This window comes from Rhamphochromis sp. 'chilingali' (genome assembly GCF_963969265.1).
Source record: "Rhamphochromis sp. 'chilingali' genome assembly, chromosome: 1".
NCBI classification, from domain to species: Eukaryota; Metazoa; Chordata; class Actinopteri; order Cichliformes; family Cichlidae; genus Rhamphochromis; species Rhamphochromis sp. 'chilingali'.
The window spans coordinates 20968590-20991637 of NC_137929.1; the positions used below are offsets into that span (position 1 = coordinate 20968590).

General features: G+C 42.2%; 1 protein-coding gene across 3 annotated transcripts in view; it reads right to left on the reverse strand.

Annotated features, from left to right (window-relative positions):
• Positions 1–7156: 7156 nt before the first annotated feature.
• The window catches only part of nrxn2b (neurexin 2b), a 660624-nt gene continuing 644732 nt past the window's right edge, over positions 7157–23048 (reverse strand). For all 3 annotated transcript variants that reach the window (XM_080898453.1, XM_080898455.1, XM_080898454.1), the window contains 2 exons: positions 20138–20216; positions 7157–10203 (listed from right to left, as the gene is read on the reverse strand). In XM_080898453.1, coding sequence (XP_080754579.1) covers positions 9314–10203; positions 20138–20216 — 969 coding nt within the window. In that variant the 3' untranslated portion in view covers positions 7157–9313. The remainder of the gene's footprint in view (positions 10204–20137; positions 20217–23048) is intronic.

Genomic DNA, 23048 nt, shown 5'->3' on the forward strand with positions numbered 1-23048 from the left:
CTGTGTGTGTGTCTCTGTGTATGTGACTTCCTGCTGGTCATAAAAGTAATCTCCTCACTCAATCTACACCAAATTCCTTTAGACAACATACAAAACACAGTTTACAAACACTGAGACCCCCACTCTGCATCCACTGGGCCATTGGCCTCTTGTTGTCTTACATTTAGAGATAAGGTGAAGAGTCTCCTGCAAACCTACTTCTAAGTTATAACAATTCTGACCGTTTATTAGATTCAGGTTAAAGCATCAGCATCAGCAACCCCCAACTGTGGCTTCCTGTCTCCTTTTATGACAGCAGACCCCCAGTGTCATTAAATTTCTTTCCCTCTAAACAATCACACTCTCAGGCTACAGCTAAGCCAAACTGAAACACAGACAAATCCTTCCTTATTCCTCTGATCTAAACAAATTTAACACATCATATTATAATAACTATTTTCTTGTACTCACACTATCAATAACTACTAACAATGCTGATTCATAATAAATATCAATTATTATTATTTTTATTATTATTAAATCTCACAGTACTTCCAGTACTGATTTTTTTCTTTAGTGGTTGGCAAATAAACAAATATTTGTTTTGGTTGAAACTCCGAAGCCCCCAAAACATCATAAGTCCCAGAAAAGAAACAGCTTGTTTGGCAAATCTGTGTTCCCCTTAGCTCAGCTGACACCCCCACAAACACATATGGTAGGGCAATCGCAGCTGATGTTACCTTTGCTCAAAGAAAGACTTTTCTTTTTGAACAAACTGTTATGCTGAGGTCCAGAAACAAGCACACAAGAGGAAAAATACAAAAGGCACAGTGAGGCTCCCTGATGCCACTGGCAGCTGAAACACTACAGCATGCCTTTTATGTTTATTTCCCAAGTAAAGCCAGCTCTGCATCAGTATTTTAGGGTTGTAGTCTTTGAACCAAAACTCAGCATTCAGGCCGCAGGTGTCCGTGGACTTGCCTGTCAAGTGTCTGCGTCCTAAACCAAGGACAGAACAGGAGGATTACCTCACCTGTATGCTTGTCTTTGGGGACTTCAGACAACGTCTGTTCCTGCAGGAGCCCCTCCTCTGTCATAAATACCGCCTCGGGGTGCATGATCACACACCCGATTAAACACACAAACAAACACACAGGCATCTCACAGCTCATTTAAACTTTTACTCTAGAGAGTGGCAAATAAACAAATTGAATCTGAGGCTGCACCGCACCCATGTGTGCGACCGGCGAGACAGACTCAAGTACAACGCTGTAAACCTGCTTGGCAATGAGGGTGGCTGCCGAGACGGCGTTGTTGTTGATTGTCAAGCCACCCAGTGATGTCATATTTCTTGTGAAAGCTGCTCTAGTGTATTTACAGCTGAGCTATCTGCCTGTGGGGAAGTGATGCTGCTGCTTTGTTTTGGCTTTTTGCTGCTTTTTTGTGTGTTTTGGATTGGGTGAATGTGGAGCAGAGCTCTCCCTGTAGGAGGAGCAAGAAAGCTGTCAGATTTAGCAGGGGAATATTTGAGATGTCTTATCGTTGTGTGATCCCTGCATGTGTGCACATCATATTTTATAGATTGGTGAGTAAACGGGAAAAGCGGCCAAAAAAGGCACAACTCACAGTTGGATTGAAGATTGGATGATGACATCGGGAGGAAACACCACACAAAATGGAGCAGAGACGTCTTGTTCTTCTTTCCTTCCTTACCTTTACTAACCTCTGCTCCAGATTTACAAACAGAGCCTTTGATTTGATACCGCGTCTCTCTGCACGAGCTGATTCAATCCCTGCAGAGGCAGTGGCGCATAGACTCTTGACTCACTGTTTTTAACTTGATTACTGTGAAAGCTTTTTTCGTGCTCGGAGGATGGGGGAAGAATAAAACACATACAAAACCAGCACAGTACTCACATTTTGTCACAGCAAGATCTCATAGAGCTAACTGGTTTTAGAGAGTGTCTGTCATGTTCTCTAATTGGCTATGGTGACATTTTGACTAGAAGGGAACTTTTGACTTTTAATTCCAAGAAAATTTCCACCCTGAGGTTGAAATTAGCAGCTGTGAAAGCCAGTCTGTGGTCATATGCATTTACATTCACATGCATGCTCGAGCCTCATTTATAAATAATAGCACTAGCATGGTTTCTGCATTAATCCTCATTCAACTTTAAGCTAAGATTTATCTTGGACCTGAAGAGTCCTTTTCTGTGTGCCAGCACAGCACAAAATCGCTCTTACTAACTTGATCGTGAAATATTAATGCTGTGTGTGTATCTTGATTAAGGGGGAGTGCAGATTTTCTCCTGCAGAGGGTGAATGATGGACAGTTTTGGATTAGTGCCACTTTTGGCTGGTAAATGCAGACTGTATATAAAAGTTAGAGACAGCCACTGTGACACCCGTGGGATTCCACTGATGTAGAAGTCCTGAGTTTGCCATTTTAGTATTTCTGAAACCAGACACCATGAATGAAGGGCGGATTTAACAAAGCGCCCTAATTGCAGCACGGTGGTTAGCACTGTTGCCGCACAGTAAGAAGGTCCTGAGTTCAATTCCAGGCTGGGGTCTTTCTGTGTGGAGTTTGCATGTTGTTTGCCTGGGTCCTCCACAGGTAGTCTGGCTTCCTCTCACAGTCCAAAGACATGCAGTTAGTGGGGATAGCTTAATTGATCAAATTGCCCATAGGTGTGAATGGTTGTCTTTGTCTATGTGTTAGCCCTGCGACAGCCTGGCGACCTGTCCAGGGTGTACCCTGCCTTTCACCTTATGACAGCTGGGATAGGCCTCTGCGGTCCTGAAAAGGATAAGCGGAAGTAAATGGTTGGGTGGTTTTGGCCCTAATTACACTATGCACACCAATACAGGAGAGACCTGCCGACCACAAAGTAGCCATCATATAAGCCGCTCAGAATAATTAAAGGAACACTTTAACCAGAGAATAGCATCAATATAATTAAACTTCTGGGATATTAATCTGCTCCGATCAATTTCAGGTAGGTTGGTGTTAATGAAATTAAGAATAGCTGCACTAGAGCAGGATGGGTTTTTCTAGTTTTGCATTTGATCAGGGTCACTGTCACTAATGGTAGCATGGTAGTCCAACTCCTCCAGGATGTGTTTATTAATGGTCAGAAATAGTTAACACAGATTCATTGTTCTAAATAAAATATATGATTACAAAGTAGTCCCGTGTACAGACTCAAAAGCTTTGTGTCTGACAAGCAGCATCATAGCCATATGAGGCCTGTTCCCTTCTTATTGCATGACAAATCAAGAAGATCTGGAGCGAAGTCCAAGGTTGACTTTGTATCTGGTAGCAGCTTACTCTCAATATGAGGCCCAACGAGAGTTTTGATGCAAGTGAAGGACATTAAAGTGAAGAGAATTAAATGTAAAATTATGCTTATTCAAATATTCTCCTTGTATAAACAAGCTTCTCTCAAGGTCTCATAGTGAAAATGTTTTCTGCAAGCAAAAGAGGGAATCCCAGTGTTTCACTGGTAAATCAATACAAGGAAGGATGGAAGGATTCGTGAATGCAAAGAGGGCGGCGTCTTATGTCAGACATAGCTTTATAAATAACAGAGCAATAATCAGCATCTTCTGTTGTAAGGTCTTCAATAGGTGGACTCCTCCTCCTGGAGAGGAGAGATATTTATGGGCTGGTCTCATGTGGTAACACTGTTGATGTCAGGGACAGCATAAAAAGAAAAATACAGAGAAGAACAATGGCAGAGCTTAATTACTGTGTGGTTTAACAGTTTTTTAAAAATATGACAAAATTACAGGATTTCTTTTTACTAGATGAATTGAATTGCTCTATTTAAAAAGAATAATTATAGCTTTTTTAATAGTTGAGTGCACCTGAACAGAAAATGAAAATATTTTCAAAACTCAAAACTGACTTTTTTACTAAACCCAGACCATCCTCTGTTTATCTTTAAAGCCGTATAAAGGCTTTTAATGCACAAAATGCTGGAGACGAGCCCCTCTCTGCCTCCTGCGGAAGAGCCATCATTACTGCTCCGTTCCTCAGGAGAAAAACTCTCTGTGGCGTTGGTATGGATGCTGAAAGGTGGAGGCACAGGGAGCGCCTCAGTGCCCTATATAACCAAAGAGGCAGCGGCCTGTAGATAACCCAGCTTAGCATCCTGTCTGTACTCGAGCACTGAGCCCCTCAAACAACATCCCAGTCTAGTGGAAGCCTCGTATAGATGAATCCACCTTTTGTGTTTCTTCTTGGACCAAATATTTTTGTGTCTTCTCGTATTATTGTGAAACTAAAGAGTTAACTTGTAACGTTATCCCTTTAATGTGGAGATTAGACAAACACCCTGCAGAGAGCTCGCCTCCTTGTTAAGAGGTCAACTAAGACATATGCTCCTATTAATTCACATGTTACAATCAGGGCATCTTATTACCGACCAGGTAATTTCATTGGATGAATTTGTGGCATTTATTTTTTCGAATCAAGCTCATGTTTTGGATCCAAATAAACAGCTCTGCCCTATCGGACCACTGCACCGGGCAACGAGTACTCTTGTAGATCACATTGTGTATTCAGTACTGGTAGGGCACCGGTACTGAATACACAATGATGTGGAAATGGTAAAATAAAACTATTTTACCTCTGACACACAGCTAGACACGGCTCTGGGTCAGTGTCTAGGTCTCTGAAATGATCTGTCTCCTCACATGTGGTCCCAACTGCCCCACTGGCATCCTGACATACTATCAATTCCTTTATCAAACAATGAACTGCTCTCTACTCTTGAGAATTAGAATAGCGAATGAACCCACAGTCTCCATTTCTTCCTTTTCTTGTGTAGAAACAGGATGAGCTCATCATGGCTTGATGTGGACTTCATTGTTTTCACAGTGAGGATGAATTTTCCAAAAAAACCCACATTTGTCACGTGGGTGTGGTATATGTATGTTGCGCGTACATCGTGTTGCATTTTTGAAGTGTGCTCAGCGTGTAAAGATCTTTTGACATGACAATAGCTGGCTAAACAACTCATCTTTCTCTGTGATACAGCGCCCTGGACCATGCGATGACACTATGCTGCTGCACCCAAAAATGTAGCTTGGGTTGGAAGTAAGGCACTGCTTCTTTTATTATGTTGCTGTTGTTTTTCCTCATTTTTTTTTAGAAGGTAAAATTAGCCGGTGCAGCTCACCAATCAGCTCACCCTGTCTGTGTCTTGTTTTTCATTCATCCTAATGCTCCAGTGGACTATTAGTATGATGTGTCTTATCAAATATGTATGCGAATCTCAAATTCTGATCTCAACAGCACAGAGATCCAGAGTAAAGTGCATCTGACCTCTCAGGGGTACCGCAGTTTCTGAAAATGCTGACATTTCCATTTAGTTTGAGTTATGTGTAACAACTGAGAACTGATTGTCCAATATAGAAAACCATCGTAGTTGATTTACATCTTTTTTAAACTGAAGTAAAGCCCGGTAACTTCATGCTGGATTTAAGAGCTAAGGATTGTGCTCGAGTCTGATGATTGCTCTCAAAGATTACGACGTTAGCATACTGCTCTGCTTGTGATGATTTTTTTTTATCACTTTGTGGGAAGGATTTTTTAGAGGAGCGAAGACGACTCATGATGAAGACTCGTTAAGAGAGGTCTCACAGAATAATAATCAACAACTGACCTGAAAGTAATTTCAGTGGGACACGTGTGAGTTTAAACAGCTTAAAGAGCTGCACAAGAAATGTATCACAGATGGCTGAAATTTGTTCAGGCAGTAGAATAAAAAAGATGTTTTTTATATTTTCCTGCAGGATCACAGCAAACAATACTACAGAGGTATGATCATCTTGGCAGGCCACAAAATTAATGTATATATTTTAAAAAAATGCTCTGCCATTGAAGGACCGTTAAAGCTTAGTGAATAAACAAAAGACTGCAGGATGTTTTCCTTTGTTTCATAATGACAGCAGCACCTCATTGCTGCTAAAGCGATTTTTCAGCAGAACAATGAACCCCTACTGTACCAGCTCCAGAGGTGCTGGGCTGCAGCTCATCCAGGCCTGTTGGGGTTAGTAATACAGGAAGTAAAATGTTAGCAGGCACACTGTGAGTTGAGCTTTGTATATTTGAGCTTATTTGTATTTACACTTGGAAAATGGGCACCAATAAAAGCAAATACCATTCCCTATATGGATGTAATGGATGTCATTATGGATGAATTTGAACATATTTGACTGTGTTTTCTTTCTATTGTCCTTTGGAAGTGGCACCGAACACCTAAAAATACACGTGTCGCGTTTGGGAGAGTTTGAGAGAGAGAGTGCTGTTTCTGACAAAAATTTCTGGTCTAAACTTTCCCGACTGTTTCAGACCACCTGCATACGCACCCGTCTCTTTGATCTCAGGCAGTGTCTCTGCTTCGCGTCTCTCCCCTTGTGCCCTCCTGGGGTGCCGAGGCTCATATTTTGAAAACCTCAGCTCTACAATGAAAATGTAACTGACATAAAACAAACGCGGTCTCGACGTACTTGAATCAAGTCTGACAATTGTGGAAAGGAGAAAAAATACATCCAAAGAGACATCCAAATAGACTCAAAATCAGAAAAGTGCGCTCACATCAACGTGAAGATAAGGAGCTGAAGTTTTCCTCTGAAATGAAAACAGCATTGGGTGAGTAATTGCTCCCTGTGTTTCTATCGATTTCCGACAATATTAAGATACATTTAAACTAAGTGTGAAATCGTCTTACTTTCTTAATTTGGAAAATGTATTAACACATTAATGCTTTTAGGGCCACTGTGCTGTTATGAAATATGTCAGCATTTAAAGCCGTGATGTGGAGAATTTTTTGTGATTATAGCATCTTTCAAATTATTTGATGTAATAACTTTTCTTTATACTGAGAAATGAGACTATCCCTTTAAAACGGGTCCAGCTACAGACTTATTTTGCAGAGTATTTATCTTAATCGGGGTGTCAGAGTCAGAAATGGTCCGGTTCTAATTAGAGCTGCTTTCACCAGCAACTTGGTCCATCGGATGTCGTAATATCCAACTGTTTCAAAGCAATTTGCAGTCCTCTGAGTACCTCCTGGGGATTGAATCAAATTTGAAAATAAGGAGACAATGAACAGACCACACAACGCAGTAAGTAAGAAGTATATAACCAAGTGTATTCCCTCTGTTAATGTACACATATTTAGAGTCATCTCACTGGAACACTTTACAATAACATTTAGAAAGAACAGGAAGATACTGGGAGAGTATGCTCAGAATGGAGAAAGAGAGAAACCAGACAAACGTGGCAGAAGAGAGTAACGACGGAGCCCGTCAAGTGAAATGACTACCGTCTTGTCTCTCGCCATATAGACAGAAATAGATATAAAACAAATTAAAGTAAATAAAAATCAGAGGATGGATAAAACCTGCTTTCCTCACAGGATACGGGGACATACGATCTCTACAGAGAAAAAGGAATGCATGAAGAACAAAGAAAGAGGCTAAGGATGACAGATGGAGGATAAAAGAGGACATTTTCTCCTCTGGAAAAGGAGAATGCATGGTTTGATGTTCATAACCCAAATCATATTTGCTCAGGTACCAAAAGAAAATACATAGAAATTTCAGTTTCCCAGAATCAGTTATTTTTTTTCTCCAAACAGGAATGATAGTAGGGAAAACACATTTCTCTTAGTAATGGGATGAAAGTCAAATATTTAGACATTTCACAAACTTTTTTCAGAATTTTTCTTTTCATGGTACAGTTTTCTTTTCTTAATAGACTTGAGAAAATTGGAATACTAGAGTTCTGTTGTACATCTTTCAGGGAACTGCTGTTCTCCTTTTATTTGTGTGCTCTTCCCATTAAGTTCGCTTTGCCCGCGGGCTGCCGTCAGTCCAGTCAGGCTAGAGAGGGGCGAACGACACAGTTGCTCTTTTTCAGCTGCTGCAAGGTATCTCTCTCCACAGTGGAACTCCAACACGAATGAATTCAGAATCTCCCTAAAATGTCTCTCATTCCTCCAGAAATGAAAAGAAATTTAAAAAAAGAAAAGAAAAGAGCAAACCAAAGTGACTGAGTCTTGCAGCAAGGCATTCCATCAGCCGCACTGTTCATGAAGTGGGGGGCAGGGGTCTGAGGAACGGGGGGTTGGACGGTGAAGCTGTTCAAGAATCCCATCTTTTGCTGTGCACGTCTCAGCAAACGCACTTTTTGATTCGTTCACATAGGTCCATATGTTTCTGCAACGTCTATACATATATTTATAATTATATAGAACAGAGTTCATCTTGTTTGCTGGAGGTTTTTTCTGTTTTTCGGTGATTAGTAACTTGTAAGGACGTGACAGTTTCTCTGCTGGCCCACTAGGGGGCACCTCAGAGCCCCAGATACACATGACACAGATCTGCTGGAACAAAGGACGACCAAAGGGGTGTTTTTTTTGGCCTCGATGAGTTTTTGGCGGCTAAACGTACAATTTAGCATCCGTTAGGTTGGAGCGGTGGCATCTCACGTAGTTGCTACTTTTAATGTTGTTACGATCATCAGTCATCGGCGTCATATTTTTTTTTGTTTTTTTAAACTCCACAGAAAGGAAAAACAGTTTATCTCTTTTTCGTAAATGAATACTACATGCTTGAAACACGGCAGAGTTTACATCGCATCGGCTGCTGGGCACCGTAGACAAGGAGAGAAACAGAGTTCGTGGGTGAACGAGAAGGAGAGAGAGAGATCTGATGAGAGGCGAGAGATCGGAGGTGTCGAACACTTACAGAGGTGGAGGAGCTGGATTTGACACAGTGTTTCTCTAAGCTGGCAGTATATTGATCTGCTAATTCGAGGCTGGTTGGAAAAAAAATCTGTTTGATACTGTCTAAGGTGACGCAGGTTCTCCTCAGAATCAAGTACAGGCCTTGACACAAATACTGATGGCGATGCTTTCCTACAGTACTCAGGCTAACCCATGAATCACTGCTTTATCAGCATTTGCTACGTGGTTGTTGGCACGGTATGTGTAGAGATGTAATAGCCTTTCCTTAAATCCACACTGTGGTTAGCATTGAATGCAACTGAAGTTTAGTCTAATCAATCAAAGCAATGTGGAAATGTGTGAGGAGAGCTGTGATGTCACTGTGCCATCTCATTTCGCTGCCTCCCTCTGATTCGAGATGAACTGGTAACACATATGAGCACCTGACAATACTTGAAGTTTGAAATGAATTAGCCACTGTGATGTGTTTGCAGTTTTCCCACATACTGCCTTCTCTCCCTCCTTCTCCCCGCCGTCTCTTTCCTTTTCTAAGTGCTCTGCTGTCTGCCCCTGTGTGTCACGGCGGCACTCCCTCAGACGTAGTACTCTTTGTCTTTGTTCTTCTTGTTCTTGGTGACCGTCTTGGCAGTGCTGGGCTGTTTCTCCTTCACCAGGGCCCCATTGCTCTGTGTGGCTGAGTTGCTAATGTAGTTACGGCTCTGGTCCACCTGATAGGAGCCCTCATCGCGGTTGCGGTACTTGTACATGGCGTACAGCAAGATGAGGATGCAGAGGGCAGCGGCTGCCACGATGCCCACCACCATCCCGGTGGTGCTGCTCGACTGCTGCACTTCTACGGCACCCGGGAGCCCTCTCTCTGGAGACGTGGGGTCTGGAGTGGGAACATGAGGGAAATTTGGGGGATAGGTTATACCTGGGACTCTACGGTGGCCTGGATCCAAAGAGGGCTGGGCCGGCGGCAGCAGCACTTGGTCCCGGGTGTTCATTTTCCCGGCAGGGATGTTGTTGCTACTACTGCTGCTGCCGCTGCCGGCTGACTTGATGCGCGGGTTCAGCTGATCGGGGTTGGCTGTGGGGGTGGAGGAGAGAGGGGGGCGGGAGTTGGGGAAGTGGGAGAAATGGCGGTCTCGGGGGTTTTGGACGCCACCCTCGACGGCCGGGGGAGGGGGGAGGACAGTCCTGTCGGTGACCAGGCCGGAATTTTTGTAATAGTCCTCGTCATCTGACTCGGTCATCTCCCCCGAGCCGTACGCCGACACCTCGATGGTCTCCTCGCAGTCCTCCTGGTCCAAGGGGCAAGGGGGCCGGCCGTTGGGCAAGGGGAGGGATTCTTTGGTGGTTTCAAGCAGGGTGAGGAAAGGGCGGTAAGTGGTGGGGGGCGGGGGTATTACTGGGTAGTGGGTGGCGATAGATGGGGGGTCTAGGGAGTCCACTGTAATAATGGGCAACACTAATTCACCTCCTAGGACAAGAAAGAGACAACGAAGGAAAAGAGTGTTAGAGACCACCTGAGGGAGAGACGACTTCCAGATCAACAGAAGAAAGACAGTTCAAATGTTACAGAAACACCAGTATTAGAACAGCACTACAGCTTAACATGAGGTTAGTTCTACAAGTTTAGTCTGTGCTATTTAAAAAGTTAATATGCTGACTAACTTTGAGCTGCATTATAAAACAAGATGTAAGAATATACTCTAGCCTGCACCTGCTCCTGACTGTTCTGACCTATTTCGCTGTGCTGCATATTCCTACATGTCATATCACTAACACAAGGTAAAAGCAGACTACAAATTACACTGAACAACGTAACATCTATTGTACTACACAGCCTATCCTTCACTGCTAACCTTTCTAGTCCTACCTACGTTGACTACGCTCAGATGTTTCTGCTGTGATTGGTTAAATAAGATAGCAAACCACGAGGTTCAGGTCACTTACATCAACAAATTGGCCGCATGATTTTTGCATGAAAAAAAAAATTACAAAAAGAAAGCTGTGTAAGATTGTTCTCGGATAGTGATAAACAACTCCCCTCCCCACCCCCACCATTGTTTACCTCCTCTCCTCTTTTGTCTCTTTATTGGGTGAAAAATAATCAGAATGTAACAAAAAAAAAAAAGAATAATAATGTATTGTTGCATTATTCACTTGTTCTCCCCCCCCCCCAAATTCACATGAAGAATTGTCTCAATCCTATTTTCCCCTTTTGGGCATGGTGGCTTCTATGGCTCATTTCTAATTAGCTTAATCTGTATGCAAACCCTCAGGAGCGGCTGCAGAAAACTGATGCCTCTAATTCTTAACCCAAACTCTCAGTGCACTACACTACAGCGCACTGAGTAACAGAGTATTAAATAATACTGCTCAGTTTTTTATCATGACTCCCTCATGCCCACTTCCCTCCCAAACACCACACGTTAAACATGGGGGAATGATGTTCTTTTCAAACAGCCATCAACACAAATAACATTTAAAAAAAAGTCTTAATGAGCCAGAATTTCAGTTCAAGCCTCAGTTATGCAATTTTAGCCCAGTGCGAAATAAGCTTCGACTTTGCTTCAGTTCAGATTATTGGGGGGAAAAAGGTGCATTTAAGAGGAATCCTTGTATCATAGACTGAAATGGTTAGACATATCAGGAGTGTGTCAACAGGAAATAGAATATTAATAGCAGTAAATTTACACACTCAATTTTCTGTCCAGTGTTGCAAAAGGGTCAGTAAAGGAAACAGTTGAGAAGTATTGCAGAGTGAATTAGATTACAACACATCTTGGAGGGGGACAAAAGGGAAGGTAACAGCAAAACATAAGCAAAGAAATGCCAACATCACCAGCATAAAATCATGACTCTGGCTCTGTGTTCGATTGATGAGGTAAACCAGGGAGACTCAGTGGGAGAGAGTGGCTGGATAAGGCGTTTCAGGAATGAATGGGAAGGGAGGGGATGGTTAATAGGAGGTTCTGGGATTGTAAGAATTCCTCTGTGGCCTTTATTCAGCTCAGCAGCACTCAAACACCCCCAAACCCATTGGTCAGTTACAAAACCCCCACATTTTCACTTAAAGAATGGCAAAGGCTTTGTTAAAAAAAAAGGTAATGCATTGGGTTAACAAAGCCACTGCGACATATCAGCATATAACAACACACTTGAGAGAAACTCCTTGAAATAAAGCAAAATGTGAGAGCTGTAAAGGAGAAAGAAACTTAGTAATTCTTCAACCGTTCTAAGTTATTATTTCACCACCACTACTGGAAAGGCTAGTTTCCATGGCAATGCTCAAGTTATTTCTCTCCCATACATTTTCTGTCTGCGTTTGAGGGATGAGTTTCACCTTGAAGGCGAGAGGACAGCAGAGTGCGGCGGCACATTTGAGGAACAAAGCAGATTCACTTCGAGTAGGATTTCCCCCAGTGCGTTCAAAAGAAAGAAAGAAAATCTTTGTGTTTCGTAAGATAACTCGTCAAAGTCGCTCCAGCGAGGGGGGTGGGGGCAACGATTTGGGAACGCAGAGAAGATCGTTTCCTAGAGATACAGGACGCATGTGCGAGTGAGGGTGATGACGAGAAGACGTTAGCGCTGCTATCTTTACTCTGCCGTCTGTCTGCGTGGCGCAGATGCTGCGAGTGCAATTTCGAGCTTCATACCTGCTGCTCGGTGTGCAGCCTGCCCATTACTGAGAAGCTACCTCTGCTCACAGTGCGTCCTACTTACTGTACGTGCGGCTGACACGGCAAATAGATGCCCCTGTTACAATAAACATTTAATGTAATCCTCAGGAATCAGGACCACTGTGCTTCCCTGCTTAAAGTCTGCTTATAGGAGCCCCTCGGAGTGACGCTTACAATGGTTATTAAATATTTACGGGAGGCTCAGAGTCATCATGCACAAGTGTACATAGAAAGGATTGTTCAAGCAAGTGACCCACATCGCTCTGCTGTCCTCTTAGTTTTTAGGAGCCAAAGCCTGAAGGCCTCATGGCATTATCCCATATGACTGGCAGGCAGCAGCTCCTAGCAGAGTAATGAACCTCAGCCCTCATACACAGAGTGAGCCACATGTCAGACCTCCAGGCAGTTATCAAGTGAAACATCTTTTCATTTCCTGTTGTGCGACCTAAGCCTACTGCACCAATATTTAAAACCAATCAGCAACTTCAATTGGCTTTCCGACACTGCACTGTGTGGTCCCTGTATGCAGCTCTGGTGCTGTTAACAGCCAGGTTGGAAGGTGGGGTGGGTGGGGGATACATGTCACAAATCTCCCTGCATGTGTTCTCCTGCTGAAAGCTGCCAAGAACCACAGACTGATGTAAACCAGAGGAAACCCAGGAAAGTGAGCATAAAATATTTAGGTGAATGCGTATTATTTTACATCAAAGCCATCAGACCCAAACTGGGATTTACTGAGACCAGTTCTGATGCCAAAAAAAAAAAAAAAATTAGGCATGATTCCCACGTGTGGGGGTCTGTTTCTTTAACATTCCCACTCTGTCATTTCAGCGTTAAAGCGGGAGAGACTCAGATATTCAGCCTGATTGATTGAGTTTGACTCTGTTGATTTGAACAGCTGAGGCAGACGTTTAGTCCACAATGATGAAATTCCTTTATCTTTACCCACATGCCTCTCCACTGCGTTGCCAGTGTGAGTCACCCCCACCCCTCCTATTTACTCAAAATAAGCACAGGGCAGATGGATACTGATGCATCCACGTCGGTCTCCTGACAAATATCGTTATTCTGCTGATCACATCACCCCGCTCACATCTATTTGAAATATTTAGAGCAAAAAGGTTGTTTGGAGTTTCAGCATTCTGTAATTCAGCTTCGATTAGGCTGCAGATGGAAAATCTAACTGCGTGTCCGAGCATAATATATTATCCCTTTCTTGCTTCTGAATCCCGCTACAATAGGTGGCCCTATAATCGGTGCAGGGAACAAACCTGCTTCTTTATATGCGGGGCTCTGTAAACTGCTGCTGCTGTTCTCAGGTGAAGTGACTTGTTTTGACAAAAAAGATATGATGCCCTGCTCATATTGTATCTCACTCAGAGTCACATATTGTGCAGCAATAAAGTCTCCAGTCTCCAATCTCCATGTCAGAGGTTCAGACAATCTGCAAACCATCATGTTTCTCCATGGTGCTCCGGGGCATTTGTTTACAATCTGAAGCTAAAGCGGCCAGATTTCCTACTCAGAATGCAACACAAGGAAAAAGGCCATCCTCCCTAAAACATTTGGTTCTAATTAGAATTTCAAAAACCACTTTTGTGTAGTTTGCAGAATATGTATACTTTTTTTGTAAATGACAAAAATGCACCATTGACCAGTAATGAAATAAAATGGTTACAGGCATGTGAATAATGTTGAGTAATGCATTCTTCGCTTGTGTGATTAGGCTGACTGAGCACCTCTGCAGTGACTGGGTATCCCGACTAAGACTGTGATCCATATTTTTGGTACTGTAAAATAACTCTGCTAATTAAAGACAATCACCTAAAGCCCTGCAACAGACATGTCCAGGCTGTACCCCCCGTCTATGGTAGCTGGGAGACGTTTCATTATAACTCATGCAAACTCAAGCATTCATCATGGAGCTGATGCGACCTTTACTCAATTGCATTATTTTTTTCCACAGAAAACGATCAAATCAGAAGGCTCGTTCCAAATCTGACCAATCAGACACAGTAGGGGTAGAGGCTTGGACAGTAACACTTGCCTGAACCCTGAAAGGATGATGTACCGCTTAGAAAGCATCCTGTCATGCAGGTTCAAGCATCCATACTGCTCAGGATCCAACCCGTGGAACCTATATTGATAAACTTGGGCCTGTTACTAGCTAAGAGCGATCAATAAAGCATCACCCTGACAAATAACTAACACCCAAACCCATCGACTTGGCTCTGAGTCACATTGAATGCGGAGGGGGACCGAGAGGCTCCAGGTCATCCCTCATCTATCACCCAATCTCTTATTTTCACTCCTCGGCCTAAGAAGAGCAATTCATAGGTTGTCTCTATAGCATGCTGTCTGATGAATTATTGAGGAGCTCCTCAAAGCTCTGATCTTGTCAGAGTAAAACCGATATAGAGCCTACAACATCCTGGGACTGATAAGTAGCTTGGAGAAAAGCAAAGTGAGGTCATGTCGGGCTAGAGAACAGACAGAACATGATATATGGAGACAAAAAGACACAGCTTTAATGTTGGACGGATAGAATCTCAATATGTTTGTTAGTGTGAAATATAGTTATTATATGTGTAGCAAATGAGTGTCCATATGCATCTTTGGAGACTTTTTCCTGTCTGTTCATTTTCTGCTCGGTATATTGAGCTTTGTAATCGAGGTCCACATTTCCTAGCTTGTCACCCTTCTGACAGAGACTCATTACAAACACTGAAGTATCGAAACCATAGCTCTAATTGGGTGATGTAATTAAGGCTCTCTAACAGTCAAAGTTTAATTAGCCTGGTGGGAACGCCAGGAATCGTTCATGGGAATTTCACTCTCTCCTTCACTTCCTCTTCCTTCTCTCTCGCAGGCTCCCTCTGTACCTCCGCTTCTCTCCTCTCCCCATTCCTCTGTTCTGCTTTGAGCGCAAAGGAACGTGATGCACATCTCAATGAAAGCCAGTCCTTCCCGCTCGTCTCCTCCTCAGGTCTTCTTCTCTGCACCCTGTGCTTTTGTCTATTTTGCATCCACTCTGAGCTTGTCAGCAAATGTGCAACAGCAGCTACCCCTCAATCACTGTCTGAGCGTTTCACGTTGAGGACTCTCATTTAGCGTGACACAGCCAAAACACTCCTCCACCAAATGCAGTTTTGGAAAAAAGGGAAAAGGAAAAAACAAGCTGCATCTCTTGAATTGTGTGTTGTGGTGTTACCAGCTGCAGGTAAGCAGATGGAGCTCAGCTGGTTGTATATATGAAGGAGTTGTATCGATCCTCATCAATTCATAACCACTGCATCTAGCTTTGCTTAACAGAAAATCCACAGCTGCCTTTAAAATGTTTCTCTCCTTCTTTCCTGAAGGCAGTTCAATAACAGCGAGCCGAACACTCACATGTAATTGAAAACACTGGGAATTGGTCCTATCACACAATGACTAAAGGCCTGTGTTTGTGCAGCAGTGATGGAGGGGGAACATGCTTTGGAGACAATGTTGATTCTGCTCTCCTCATCCACAGTTTTCACAGAGGCTTATCCGACCCCGCCGGCTCGCTTCGCTGGAACTCTCGTGGCATCTGGAAGGTGTGATACAGAGCACGCGCGCGCGTGTACGCACAAGCGCGTTCATTGTTGCTCGGGAGAGTCGGAGGCAGAGAGAAAACTTTACACCCACAGAGTGAGAGAGACAAGTGCCTGTGTGGAAAGGTGAGCATGTCAGACACCGTATGTGTGTTTGTGGGGGCGTGTGAGAGAAAGGGAGAGATAGTGAGTTGCATTTCCTCATGGGAGATTAAGCCTGGACATAGCATCCAACCAAAAAAAACTCTCATTTCTTCTTTTGATAAGAGGGGTATTGAGCAGAGGTGTGGACTCGAGTCACATGACTTGGACTCGAGTCAGACTCGAGTCATTAATTTTATGACTTTAGACTTGACTTGAAAAAATGTTCTAAGACTTGTGACTTGACTTGGACTTTTACACCAATGACTTGGGACTTGAATTGGACTTGAACCGGTTTACTTGAAAAGACTTGATATTTTACCCCAAATATAAAATTTAACATGCATATTATATAGAGATTGAAAATGTGACGTCATTCATGGGTAGAACCGCAAAGGATTCTGGGAACTCGTGGCAAGCGGTACTAGCGCACGCAGGCTTTCAATTAAAATCAGTTATACAGCGATAAAAAGAAACACAAAAATGTCAAGAAGCCGTTGTATTATTAACTGCAATAGCCGGTCGCATGACAGCCACGGGAAGCCGACGGGTAAAGAGATCGGTTGTTATCGGATTACGTCGTTGAAGAGAAATTGTTCGAGCCATGTTTCCGAAGTAACAAAGACGCGACTGGATTGCAGCCATTCAAAGACCAAATATAACGTCCCAGAACCCTCCAGCTCACAGGTTAGTCTGCTCCAAGCATTTACACGAAGGTCAGTGTTTTTTAGTAGTTAATACGTCATTTTTCATAACATAATTGGTGATATAGGTTACAAGCAAGTCTGGCGCTGAACAGAAATTGTCGCGCTATGCTTCTTTGTTTATTGTGCATAAATAGTAAATTATCCTGACACAATATTGTGTTTCGCTTCTGTTATTATGGTACACTGATAAAAACATATACTTTTATTCACAGGATAAAACAGGTTTTTTGTATCACCAATTGTCCAGTACGATTACAGCATACAGTATTATTGTCACTGCTACATTTCTGTGATGGGTACCAGAAATTATTTCCACTACTAATTAATTACCGTTGAGCTCAAAGGTCCTATTAATAAACAGTTAAGGAATATGTATTTATGACGACGATTTGTGAGACTGGTAAACTTATGATACGTACGATGGTCTTTCGTTCTACACGGTGCATTTCAAGGTCCTTCACCCATCCGTCGGTAAACTGTACCTGGGCTTGTTGCAGTGACCTGAAGTTACTAAACTTCATGAGTGTATGCACTCACTCCAAGAACCGTATGATTATAAATATGCATATAAATATGCTAAGATGAGATAGCTGACTTCATCCAACTAGCAAATGTTGTCCAGGCTACGTTGGTGATACAGTTTTTTTTAATGTGTATGATATTTTTGTCATGCGATTTTAAAGCTGGTCCTACAACCGCATCCAAGAATAACATGCAGCTTATCTCAGAACTGTCGGTGAAAATTATTCTTGGAGCTAGGTTTAATTGAGCTGCATTTTAAAGAGGTGCAATTTCACAATTTGTGTATATTTTCTAAGTTCACTATTTTGTCATGTGTTGAGAAAAACACAGATTTTAAAATTACATGGTCTAATATTTACATTTAGCATATAACTGCAACATTATTTTTTCATTTTTTTTTTTTAAAGACTCGAAAGGACTTGAAATTCAAAGTTTCAGACTTGTGACTTGACTCGGACTTTTACACCAGTGACTTGAGACTCGACTCTGACTTGCCTGACATTACTTGAGACTTGACTTGAGACTTGAGGATAAAGACTTGAGACTTACTTGAGACTTGCAAAACAATGACTTGGTCCCACCTCTGGTATTGAGTCTCTATTTCAGTCCCAACCACCTACAGAAAAAAAACTGCAGGAAAATGCTGCACTCAAGTTTCTCAGCACTGGTTCAGATCAGGTTCTCCCAACACAAACATACTGATAAATGTTGTAATCTGCTGCCATTTACAGTCCACCAGTCAAACCACTAATCCACAATCCTACAACAAACTTTTACAGTTATTCAAGGTAACTCAAGTGCTTTTCGGGGAGCACATACACTGCTTAACAAATTTATTAGACCACCAGTCAGTACCAGGTTTATGCTACAGCTGTCCTAACAGTACTGGTAATTACCAAAACCATTTCTTATGTGTCTGTAATGACACAAGATCTATTACTATAACAAGAAAATAATAATTTTCTTAAAGACCTAATATCACCCCAGCCTGGTTCTGCTGGAGGTTTCGTCCTGTTAAAAAGGTGTTTTTCCTTCCCACTATCACCAAAGCACTTGATCATAGGGGGATTGTCTGTTGGGGTTTTCTCTGTATTATTTCAGGGTCTTTGCCTTAAAAAAGTTGTTGTGATTTGGAAATGTATAAATAAAATTAAAGTTATCCAGCAGTATGCACAAGGCTCTTTAATCAAAATGATATTTTAATACTAAAATATAATTATTATATTTTAACATTTGAACTTAGTGTTTTGGAAAAAATAGAAACAAACAAAAAAGCACATCTTTGTTTTTCTTGAACAGTTTTAGTGGTTGAATATTGTCCTTGATTCATTTCTGGGAAAGCCCAGTGTGCCGGCTCAAATTCAGACATAAAAACATGAATATAGTTTGTTATTTGACTAATAAATAACAAAGTAATTTTTTAGTTTTAAACGTGTTTTTGACAGATTTCTAAAATATTTGTTTTTTCTCATTTTTATGACGGGTCATCAGATACATTATTAAGCAATGTTCACTATGGCATTTCTCTTCATTTTTTCCCTTTTTCCATCATATAAAGCAGCGGTCCTCAACCCCAAGGCCTCGGACCGGTACCGGTCCGTGAGTCGTTTGGTACCGGGCCGCGAGAGTTGAGGCTCGGGTGTGAAATGTATGGTTTTCAGGGTTTTTATCGGTTTCCAGCGTTATTTTGTTATCGTTTTTATCGTTTACTCGGTTTTCCTGGGTCTTTTCACGTGTGTTATGAATAAATCTTCTTTTTTTCGGTACCGGTACTAGTTTTATTTTGTTGTATTTATCCGCGACACCTTGAAGGCCAGTCAGTGAAAATATTGTCGGGCATAAACTGATCTGTGGCGCAAAAAAGGTTGGGGACCGCTGATATAAAGCATGTTCTGCTGAAGCTACACAACGGTTTGCCCTATCTCAGAACATTAAGGCAGGTTTGAATAAAACCACACTTAGCTTATAGCTAGTAGTCGCTAGCAAGTCTTGTTTTATGCTCCAGGAATTTAATGTTTTCTATTATTTGACAGTGGCGTCATAGTGGCTCTGCTTTGATTAAAGGTTTCACCCACACCAGAGTCAAATCTGTGAACCCATTAAACACACAACTCTTGTCACTCAAGATCTTTAAGGATGAAATACTGCATAATTTAATGTGGACATGCATATCTTCTGACTCTTGGAGTTTTAGAAGCCTTGACTTGTAGCTGCACGAGTAATTTGAATCTCACTTTTTCACTGAACAGGCATGGTTCTTGGCAGTTTTTAAATATGGCCAGCTTATTAGTGCTAGAAACCACAGCGGCAAGGAGTAAAACACATGGCCTTTAACTTCCACCTCCTGACATGGTGTCAGAACATTGCTTGACCCTCTGTTCACACTAACAGTGCCTCAGCCACCAGGTCTGCCAAGCTACAGCTGTGCGCCATGCAGAACAAGCTGTGTTTCCACGTTGGAACTGTCCTGCCTTGTTAAAATCGGGGCAGGGGATTGGTGCAACAGCTGGGAAAATGCCAGGTATTACCACATGGCTGAGCAATTGACAGACCACAATGCTGCTGACTGCCTGCTGCTTTAAAAAGCAACAAGAAAAAAAACTCGGAGAGTACACATCTGGCCAATCAGAGCTGCATACAGGGGGGCTGCGCAGTCACAAGGTATCATTTAGAAGAGGAGAAAGGGACATTGAGGTAGTCTAGGTAACTCTGCTTTTGTGTTTCAGGCTGACTTTGTTTCCAGATAAAACACAACAAAGGCAGAACTCCCTGAGCTGACTCACCATTTCCAGGCTCGCACTCCTCCAAATCTTCGTCATCGCTAGGACATTCAGCCGATGCTACCAGGAGGTCGTCTGAATTCTGGAAGAACAGAGAGGGAGGAGATACAGTCAGGACAAATTTTATTTGTGTAGAGGATACACCGAATATCTAAGCGGATTAAGAGTCTCTGGAAGTCACAGTGAAGGTCTTCGGCTCCACCGATGCCTAGTCTCACAGAAGCGTGTGCAGCTGCAGTACGAGAAGCAAACTTCCGGGGAAAACTCTTATCTGTAACTCAGTTACAACATGAAGATTTATTGTTGAGCAGTTGTGGCACAAGAGCTGAAAATATGGAGGTGGCAGTGCTTTATGAGCAGCACCCGTGTGTACTTATGTAACAAAAGATGGAGAGCTCGAGGGAAACCAAAGTGAAACAATCTCTTTCTGACCCAACGCCGCCGATCAAAGAGGTGCAGCTTGTCGAAACAGCGCGTCAGCTCCAGTGAGTGGGCAAAAGTGTCAGACATTGAAGGCTCTATTGCACAATTGTTTTTACTTTTCAGCACATGCAGTAGATTATCTCCATTATGGTCTCTATAGGATTATTTTTGACCTTGAGCTTGTAGACATTTGAAGTAGGCGATAAAGAAAGCAGTAGACATGGAGCCTGTTGTGCCGGGTTTACAAGTACAGCGGGTACAACAGCGGGGGTCTTGAAATGAAAGCAGATTAAATCTGACAAGGTGGTTCCAATTTAGTAGCCCAGGTTTGTCCTCACTGCTGCATGACTCACACAGCTGCGTGTCTAGACACCCAAACATCCTGCCCTCGCCTCCTCTCAGCCTCTGGTTGTTATTCAAGATGGGGGTCATCTGATAGAAAATGGAGGGCTTTTATCAGCATAACTGATTCACTGCCTCGCAGAGTTTTCGCTCTGTTATTAATCCATGGCACGGGCATAATCATTTATTAATTACGCTGTGTCCATTTGAGTGTGTGTTCACATCACCTAGCTCTGTCAAATGGTCCTAATGATCCCGTTTCAGTTTCCCAGCAACATCTCCATCACGCATGCACTTACATTCGTATTCCATCCATGCAGCTGCTTCGATATAAACAGCGCATAATGAATCCTTTAAAATGTGCACTCCTTTAAATTAAACAACCAGGACATCAATAAATGCACACGTCGGGCTGTGTTTGTGGCCATAAAAGCTAAAAGAAAAGAAAAAAGGAGTTTTTATAACACAATGTCTTACTGATTGAATTTCAAAAGGTTTTTTTCAGCCTCCTGGAGTTATGATGGCTGTAATTTCGTGCAACATCTGTGACACACTTTTAAACCCCAATTTACCTGACCCCCCTGGAACATCCAAAACAGCCCCGCTGACTATCTCCAAGCAGCATCCACAAGGACTTTGAACCATCTTCTATCCATCCAGACAAATCAGAGAGAGATGGCAAACACCTGGGAGTGCTCTCAGCTTAAGACAGCAGCAAGGGCGAGGCTTGTGATCTTAGTTTTATAACATCCTGACACCAAATTTGGGTCAGATCGAGACAAGTGATGACTTCCAACTGTTTCATGGAAACCCACAGTATCAAGGGGTAAAAAAGCAGAATAAATCAGACCCCCGCATGCACATCAAAAGGTAGATCTTTTATTCTAAGCATCAAAGCACATTATTCCACTATGATCAAAGCTACAGCGCGGCGGGTAGCTCAGAGCTTTTGGAGAAATTGAAATTTAAGTTTCTGCTCATATATAGTTAGATTCTGCCACTCCTGTATTAATACACCATTGCCATGTTTGTTTTTTTATCCATCTGAAGAACAGGAAAAACAACGAGGCAACAATTCCTAATCTGACCACATGACTGTGACGGATCTAGAGCAAGGATGTTAAAGTCACATCATGAGCCACATACAGCTCACTTCGATCTTAAGCGGCTGGACTGGCGAAACTTCCATTTATGCTGACGTACAGAAGTTTAAGTGCACATTTATTCACTGAGATATTTCAATATAAGAAAAAGAAATGCAATGGAAGAAATCTATCAGCACAACTCTTTGGGCTTGAATTATGAAAAAATAAATGTGTAAAGTTACAGAAAGTTCTGCGAACTCTGACTGTACTGTAAGTATAAAAATGAAAGCTTTTGTTAACTGACAGAAAATGTTTACTGTAGATACAAACATTTGGGGTTTAAAGGATGAGGCACAGTCCATAAAACTGTTGTATACTTACACTTCTTCTGTCTCAAATAGGTGAACCAGACATGGCCACTGAACAGGCAGGGAGTATCTGGAATCATGTAGTTCCATGAGGACCTTCTCTTTTTGCATTCTTTTCTTTTTAGGTGGAAAAAAGTTTTTATTTTGACAAAAACAAGCAAATCGCTAAAGTAAACCAAGCTACCATCACCTCCTGGGTGATTTACAGCACCATATAATTCAAAATGATTAGTCAATAAAACCCAGAAACAAAAACCTAAAGATTTGTGAATTAATCTAAACTTCTTCCAGAAAAGTTGGTTTTCTTAATTATCTGATTTTTAGTTTTCAACTGCTATTAATGCTGCACATAACAGACTCTTAAGTGGCATTATTCAATGTTTCCTGCTGTATGGACCTTGTCATTTAATTTCTGTTTCACCAAAGAACCAGCTACTTTTCTAATACAGCTGTCTATGCTTTGGACTGAAGGTTTAACTGGCTGCAAAATAAGTCCCGAGTTTATGATCTAAAGTGTCGAGTCTTATCGAACACAATGTGATGTTTATTTTGTAAATTATTTTCTGAATCAGTGTCAGGAAGGATGGTAAAGCAGGGTTGGGTGGGCGTACATTGGGACTGACAAGTTGTCTGTGAAGGTTCTCAGTCATCCAGGTCATCATAGTCAAAGGAGCTTGCAAAGAAAAGCGTCTGGAC